This window comes from Gavialis gangeticus, unplaced genomic scaffold, assembly GCF_001723915.1.
Source record: "Gavialis gangeticus isolate Ggan-Ray unplaced genomic scaffold, GavGan_comp1, whole genome shotgun sequence".
NCBI lineage: Eukaryota > Metazoa > Chordata > Crocodylia > Gavialidae > Gavialis > Gavialis gangeticus.
The window spans coordinates 8,662,763-8,671,352 of record NW_017729000.1 but is presented as its reverse complement, the minus strand read 5'-3'; the positions used below and the strand labels follow the sequence as shown (position 1 = coordinate 8,671,352).

General features: G+C 48.3%; 1 protein-coding gene across 3 annotated transcripts in view; it reads right to left on the bottom strand.

Annotated features, from left to right (window-relative positions):
* KLHL3 (kelch like family member 3) overlaps positions 1 to 8,590 on the bottom strand; it is a 79,762-nt gene that overhangs the window by 57,749 nt on the left and 13,423 nt on the right. For 2 of the 3 annotated variants that reach the window (XM_019506233.1, XM_019506236.1), the window contains exon 2: positions 275 to 391. In XM_019506233.1, coding sequence (XP_019361778.1) covers positions 275 to 391 — 117 coding nt within the window. The remainder of the gene's footprint in view (positions 1 to 274; positions 392 to 8,590) is intronic. The other variant, XM_019506235.1, reaches the window with a different exon arrangement.

The window sequence follows — 8,590 nt, the reverse complement described above, 5'->3', positions numbered from 1 at the left end:
AACTTTAAATCACTTTTTATAAATGCAGGATGTTGCTCAGAATGTGTACATGACGCAGCCAGCTTCTTTTTGGACAAAAAGGTAGGCATGTGTGTGGGTGGAAAAAGCAAAGCTATCCTTTGGCCGGCTCTTCCCACTGCTTTGTTAATAACCCATGTGTTATGCACTGAAGATGTCACAAATCATTTTTTTTAAAGTCCCCCAAACATCTTGCAGTTCTGTTCAGCTCATTTCTGATAAACCAGAGATGATGTATGCTAAGTGAAAAGAGTACCTCCGTAATTCATTCATAACCCTGAATGCCTTTTTCATGTGAGAGGGGTTGATTGTTACCGTACGCTGATCCTTCTCATCTTCAGCTGCCTCAGGGGACCGGGAACTTGGTTTGACACTGAAAGCAGAGAAAAGAAAAAGAAAGTTTACTCTCTCTCAGTGCTGTTAAAAAAAAAAAAAAAAAAAGCATAAAACAGAGTAGAAGGACAGTCGCACAGGACAAGAAACTACACTGGCATTGCCTTATCTGTTGTGGATGTTTCCCCATATGCTTTCCAAATGATGGCTCTAATTCTGTCAACACTTGTTTGTGCCACTAATATGCACAGGGCAGCTTGTGTGCACGGAGTTACCTGCATCCTTGTTTGCAAGGTCAAGGCCAAATGTAGAGCATCACTGAACTACAACTCTCTCTGAGTAGATAACAGAAGCCCACAGGTCAACATGGGCAGAAAAAGACACCAATGAAAAAGAACCAGAGACTTGAGGTCAAAATCCCAAGCCTCCAGTTAAGCAGTTGCTTAATTTTTTCAAATAACACTGATGAATTGTCTGGGTCAATCTATAACTTGAACATGAACAAAACTGCTGCACTGAGCACCACAAAAGCACCATAGGAGACAAGACAGCACAGAGAGGTAAGACCTTGCTTTTTAAAATCTCATCTGAAAGACACACACAGGCTGCTAGACTACACCATACCTTTCTCTAAAGCTGAGCAAAATAATGAGAACTACAGTTATTTGTACAGTTACCATGGTGACAGTTGATGGAGGTCATATCTCATTCCCCTGTAGGCTTAGAAATAGGTCTACTTCATGCAGAATGGATTATTAAACTAGAACCTCCTTTCATGAATGTAATACGTACACCGATAAGACAGAACCCGCTGGACCAATAAGCGCCCCTTCATCTAGGAGCCTAGGGCAGATTTGTGTCCTCGTTATATTGTTCAGTGTCACCTCTTCTATGCAACATTGACATATGGTCAGTACCTGCCTCTGAGACTCAGAAGGGAGTGAAATGACTTAAGAGATAAATGCTTCCCACATTGAAAAGCGTGCAGCCTCCAGAATGAAATCACTGCTCTATTTAAATCCACAGCCCTCTCTTCAAGCTTTCCAGCAGCCAGAAACAAATAAAACAGGTCAAGCAAAGTTTTCCATCCCTAACACCACCCTGAACTGTCTGGTACTGCTCTAGAGCTACTCATAGGCAAGCACTTCATCAGATCAGGAGGCTAAGCAGTCCTCCCCTCTCCCCACAAGGCAAAGGCAACCTCACTGGGAACTGGGCTACCCCCTTCCTAATCATGTTTGCTTCCTCAAAGGTTTGTGTGGCCACATGCACAAAATTAAACAACTGTTCAGTATTTAATTCGAGTAACCACATATCGTTACCACCTGTGGAAGTTGCAAGCCTCACTCTCCTTCCTTCCAGGTTCTCTGCTCTCCACTCCCAAACGATACTCGTCACCTGCTCATCAACACCAACTGCTCCTACCCCAAATCCTCCCCAACAGCACAAAAATTCTCTCCTGGGCCAGCCCACTGGCCTCTTCTGGACAGCACTGCCCTGGAGAAGTAGTGCTTTGAAAGGCAGCCTGTGGTGTGCAGTTTGAATGCGTGCCTGCAAAAGCAACGACTCCAGCTTTGTACCCAACACAAGGTCAGCTTGCACCTCTTCTCCTCCACTTTGCTGATCAAGGTTTTCCAACCATAAATCAGCAGCAAGATTTCCTGCAACACACTGGTAAAACGGTCCATGTCCCAAATGAGGGAATTGGATCTCCTGATTACATCAAGCATCCAATTAGCCATTAAGCCTAGTAGGTCTTGGTAAAGAGCAGAAAAGAAGAATGTCCCTTGTTTACCATTCAAGTCATGTGTTCCAGGCAACAAAACAGCCAATTTCTCTTTTCCTTAAGAAAGCCAGGCTCGTTCTGTACCAACACATACTGGTAAGGGCATTCATGCAAAGGGGCTAGAGAGCACTGTATCAGCTCATCCACATGTTACCATGCTGCATAATGAAGACTGGTTCTGTTTAAAAGAAACAACATCAATTTAAAATCAACCCAAAAATTAACTGTACCCATCAAGCCTTTAGAGCTCAGATCATCATCATCATCAACAAAAACACATCACAATTTTTAAAGATTCCAGTGTAAACCACTGATTTTAAGAACTTTCCCCTAAAGTGAATGAAACCTAAATAGTGAAACAACCAGAAAGTATAACTTGCGAAGTGAAAATAAATACAGAAGATAAGCAAAAAGATAATAAATCTCTAGTAAGAGTCAACAGTAAGTTTCTATTGATTTCAGTGCTACCAGGATTTCAGTCACCATAACTGACAAGTGCACAGGATTTTTAATATTTTAATTTTGAATGTTTTAAGCTGGTATTAATAATATATCAAAAAAGGAGGTAATTAATCACATTTTCTAAATGCTGACACACTTCAATTGCTGTCAGCACCCTCATTAAAAAGCCACTTCTGTCTGAATTGTTTTCACACCTTTTATTGGTACAAATAATTGTAAAGGTTATTGCTAATGTCTCTGTTTTCTTAGTTTATTTGCTTTATGCATTTGACAGCACTTTGCATAAAATCATTGCACACTCTCTCCTATATATACAATTAGCTGATATTCATCTTTTGTCTGTGTGCGATTGCCACATGGTGGCATGACAGAAACTGCCACTGTTCAGTAAGTTAATAAATAATAAGCTTGCAGCTTATTTGAAAACATCAACTTGACAATCAGCCCCTGCTTGTGAAATATCTTCAAATGTCCCATTACCCAGTAGGATGCCTACAACTAACAGATTGAAGGAAAAACCTACGTCCTTCTCTCCTCAGAGGCTAAGTACAGACATTTAAAAAGCTCAAGGCTGAATCAATTCAATGTTTGCAGATCAGTCTAACCTGCATAGCTTGAACTAGGAAGCAAGTGAACAGACATTCACTTTTGATTCTGGAAGTGCAGCCACATGCCTGCAGTAGCCCAGGCTAAAAGGCAAGGGGCACCAGATTGAGCCCTCCCTTCCCTTTTGCAGCAGCTGCGAGGTTGGAAGGAAGCTGAGCATGATTGGGGAGGGGTTTAAACCCCCACCCTGGCCTGCAGGGTCCCCAGCTGGGGTCTGCCTAGCTTTTCCCAGCCCCACTCTCCACTCTGCAGCTGAGGCAGGGAGCCTTGTGTCAGGGCTGCCGATCATCTTATGTAGAGTTTGGAGTATGGGCGTGCACAGGATGGTCAGGACCCTCAGGCAGGGGCTGGGTTACACGTGATCCCTGCAGGTCCCTCCCAGCCCCTCCATGACCTGATCCAGAGAGGAACCCCCTGCGCTGCTCAAGAAAGGAGCATTTCAGGCCCTCCTGCAGAAAGAAGAAGGGCAAAGGCCCAGGGCCTGTTTCCCTGCCGGGACAGTCACCTCCATGCTGGGACATGTATGAGGAGCTGCATGAAGCTGGGGGTCTCAGACACATAAAGTGAAGCAGGGCCCGCTGCTGTACAGCACGGGATCTCTCTGCCTTCCCTTCCCCGTAGGCTTCCCGCAGCCATAAGCAGGGGTCGGGGCCCTTCCCCTCAGGCCCTCCCCCCGCTGTGTATTTTAAGGGGCCAGAGGGAGCAAAAGGGGCCCAACCCACACCCTGGACACCCAGGAAGGAGGCAGGGACTCTTTGCCACTGGACTGCTGTCTCTGAGGGTGCGTGGCATGGGGGCAGTGGCTGCCTGATCTCTGTGACACAACAATGGGGAGCACGCGGGACATTGGGAAGCGGGCACAGGACCCGGGGGCACCTACTAAGCAGCTTCTCTTCCTGCTGGAACCATGCCCAGACACAGGCCTGGCACGAGGCGGGTATCCCCAGGGAAGGGGAAGGCAGGAGCCAAGGGCAGCAGCCAAGGCAATGCAAGCAGGGAAGTGGCCCCAGCCAGGCCCAGCCCAGGGAAACCCCAGGGCCACTTCCCTGCTTGCACTGCCCTGGCTGCTGCCCTTGGGCCCCATGTTGCTGCTCCAGGTGCTGTGTCCGGGCACGCTGCTCGGCTGGGGCAGCCCCGCGGCAGCAGCAGAGCTGCCAGGCAGCCAGGTGCATGCTGGCATAGGTGCCACATGGGCCAGCTGGGTCCTCCTGGGGGACCTGACACTGCTGCTGCCCACTGAGCCCCACCACTGCTCACAGCAGCTGGCCTGGCTGCCAGGCCACCCTGACTGGGTCATGTGAAAGAGGAGACTGCAATCAGGCAGCTGAAGCACCCGGTAACTCTGCGGGCAAACACTGGCAACTTCCCCAGCAGCAGCTGTGGTTCCCCAGAGGTGGGTGAGAGTGACTCAAGTGGAGTCGGGAGAGGGGGCTGGGGAACTCTGCTTGTCCCCCGATCAGTGCCACCACCTTTCTCTCCCTCAAGGATACCTGCCGTGCTGGGCCTGGACCCAGACATGGCCCCAACAGGAGAAGCTGCTTGGCAGGTGCCCCCAGGTCCAGCACCCACCTCTGAATGCCCCACGTTCTCCCCATTTCTGTGTCACAGAGGGGACAGCGCTGGGACCCCTCCAGGGGCATCACTCCCCCTGCCTGCCTCCCCTCTGCTTCTGCCCACAGCAACACCAGCCAGGCCCCTCCCTCACCCCTTCATCTCAGCCCTGGGTCTGGTGTCTGGCTACATCCCCCCACTCATCCCACCGCACCCCCTTCTCAGCCAGCCAGTGCAGTGACAGTGCTCTGACTAGGGAGGAGAGGGGTGGGGCCAACCCTGCCCCCACAGCCCATCCCAGGGCTGCAAAGCATGCTGGAATACTGGGGAATTGCGAGTTAAGTTAAACAAGGAAGGGGTCTGGGAGAGAACTTCCGTAAACTGGTTTGACCTAAATCAGTTAAGTCTGATGCTACATTCAACCAGGTTTATCCTAAACCAATTTCAGCCATTTTGAAAAATGGTTTATGTGCACTGAATTGCTGTTCTGTTACAGGTTTAAACCGGTTTCTGATCGCTTAAACCAGTTTTTGTGTAACTTCTGTCCCTAGCAAGAGAGTTTATTTCATGTGACTGGTCCTAGCACCCAGTCAGTTTCAGAACTGATTGCTGACTGTAGGCTCCCTATCTATATCAGCCCCTGCAAGAGACCTTTTTCCAGACAGAACAGGGACAAAGCGAAATGGAACACAAACAGGTAAAACACCCTTGCAAGGAACAGAAAAAAGTAGGGCTGGAGTTAACAGCATTGCTTTGGGTATACCCCTTTTTCCAATACTGCCAAACGCAAGCAGTCCATCTTCAGAATTCATAGATTTCATAGATCTTCAGGGTCTGAAGGGACCTCAGTAGATCATCAAGTCCAACCACCTGCCCTGGGCAGGAAAAAGTGCTGGGGTCAGATGACCCCAGGTGTATGCCCAGTCTCCTCTTGGAGACCTCCAAGGTATGTGAAAGCACCACTTCACTTGGAAGCCCACTCCAGATTCTGGTAACCCTTACCGTAAAGAAGTTCTTCCTCACACCCATAAAAAAAAAAGCAACCACCATGAGATCAGTTCATAACTCAGAAGATTTTTAAAATAATACACTGGGGTCCTTTTTTCTTTGCTTTCTGGTATTGGAGACTTTAATATTCACATATCCAGGTTTTTCTCCAAATCCATCAGCTATGTGCTTAGAGTGGATTGTTGTTTACTTGGTATTTTGTTGCAAAACAAGAAAGCAGAAAGTCTTATATCATTAACCAATTCCCAAAGATCTGGGGCTTTCAGATAGGAAGCCATAGTGTCAAAAACATTGTGACCTGTTTGGGTCTTTCAGATCTCTCTGCAATGGAAGAGCTGCTCTATTACTTTTTCATGGTCAAGAAATGAATGAAAGCTAAAAGCTAGCATTTTCCAAAAAAATCTGTTGAGGAATGCCTGTATGATCAGGAAGTCCCCACCTAAGAAGGCTGAGAACCACTGCCTTAAAGAGTTATCAGAAAGATTTGAAAAAATTAAAAAAATAAGCAAGCCAATTTTTAAAAAAGAAAGTTGGCAAGTGCCCTTAATATAGCCTTGAAACAGACTACAGCCATTTTCCATGGCTGCTGTCTCTAACATACTGAAGATGCTTGGCTTCTGGGGTGAAGAATTCCAGGATGCATGTAGCCATGGGCCCTGTATCTCATATACCACCAATACATTTCCTTCATGGTTAATCACAGAAATTCAAGAACTGTCACAAATGTTCCAACTAAACACAATCTGCCACTAAACCAAGGTCTCTGAGAAGATGAGAGTGAAATGCTCAGTTACAAAACCCTTTCACTGACTTCTTTCCTACAATAGTAAGAAAATCATTATTTTAGATTTGTTCTGTTATATTATATATTATTTCATTAGTGGAATAATGAAAATTAATAGTGGGAGTCTACTACAAACCACCCAACCAGGGGGAAGAGCTGGACCGGAAACTCTCAGGTCAGCTCGTGGAGGCCGGCAAGGGATGTGGTCACCATGGGTGATCTAAACTACCCAGACGTTTGCTGGGAGCAGCACTCAGCCAGGTCTAACCACTCATATAGGTTCCTTGCTGAGATACAAGACCTTCACCTATCCCAGGAGGTGCACAGTCCCACCAGGGGGACCTGGTCCTGGCCACAGGCGACAACCTGGTGAGGGGACTCCAGGTCCTTGACCACCTGGGCGATAGCGATCATCGCCTACTGGAATTCACCATCCAGTGCAGGGTGTCAAGGGCCTGCAGCAAGGCAGTAGCCCTTGACTTCAGGAGGGCCGACTTCAATGAGTTGAGGAGATTAGTAGGAGAGGCACTGCAGTCCTGGAGAGCAAGGGAACTAGGTGTCCAAGATGAGTGGTTGTTCCTTAAGGAGACGATCCTCCAAGCCCAAGGGGTGACAGTCCCAACATGAGTCAAAGGGGGCAAGTGTGCTCAAAAGCCCCCTGGGTCACCACAGGCACTCAGGAACATCTGAAAGCCAAAAAGGAGGCATGCATCCAGTGGAAGCGGGGGCTATCACCGAAGAGGATTATACCTCCATAGCACGAGTCTGTAGGGAGGCTGTTAGGAAGGCTAAGGCAGAGATGGAACTAGGACTAGCAACAAGGAACGAGGACAATAAAAACTCCTTTTTTAAATACATAGGGAGTACAAAGAAGGCACCGGGCAACATGGGGCCCCCGCAGGATACGGTTGGCAATCTGGTGGCTGCACCAGATGAAAAAGCGACCTTTTTAACAAGTTCTTTGCCTCCATTTTTCTAAGCAGGGACCGAGATGTCTCCCCCACCAAGATTCAGGACGGACTCAAGAGCAACTCCGCCAGGCCTAGGGTCAGGGAGGACTGAGTTAGGAAACTTCTGGAGGGGCTGGACATGTTCAAATCAGCAGAGCCAGACGTTCTCCAACCCAGGGTGTTGAGGGAATTGGCAGAGGTCATTGCAGGGCCCAGCACGCCTTTACGAGCACTCATGGTGCTCTGGCCAGGTGCCAGAAGACTGAAAGAAAGCCAATGTAGTCCTCATTTTCAAAAAAGGGAGGAGGGAGGACCCAAGCAACCATAAGCCCGTTAGTCTTACTTCGACCCTGGGGAAGCTCTTTGAGAAAATTATCCAGGAGCACATCTGTGAGGGACCCGCAGGGGGGATGATGCTCAAGAGCATGGGTTCATTAAGAGCAGGTCCTGCCAGACCAACATGATTGCCTTCTATGATCAGGTCACAAAGTCATTGGACGCACGTGTCACGGTGGATGTAGTCTTTCTGGACTTCAGGAAGGCCTTTGACACCGTCTCCCACCCCGTCCTCATTAAAAAACTAGGCAACTGTGGCACTGATGCCTACACAGTCAGATGGGTCGCAAATTGGTTAGGGGGCTGCACCCAGAGAGCGATGGTGGATGGGTCATATTCCACCTGGAGGGAAGTGGGCAGTGGGGTCCCCCAGGGCTCAGTCCTCAGGCCCGTCCTGTTCAATTTCTTTATTAGCGACTTGGAGGGGGTGAAAAGCACCCTGTTCAAATTTGCTGATGACACCAAGATTTGGAGAGGTGGGCATGCTAGAAGGGAGGGACAAGATACTACTGGACCTGGACAGGTTACAGGGGTGGGCAAATGTGAATAGGATGGGATTCAACACTGACAAGTGCAGGGTACTGCACTTGGGCACTAAGAACCAGCAGCAGACCTACAGGCTGGGGAACAACCTTCTCAAAAGCACAGAGGCAGAAAGAGATCTTGGAGTCACTATTGATTCCAAAACGAACGTGGGCCACCAACGTGAGGACGCGGTCAGGTAGGCTAACCGCACCTTGTCGTGCATCCACAGGT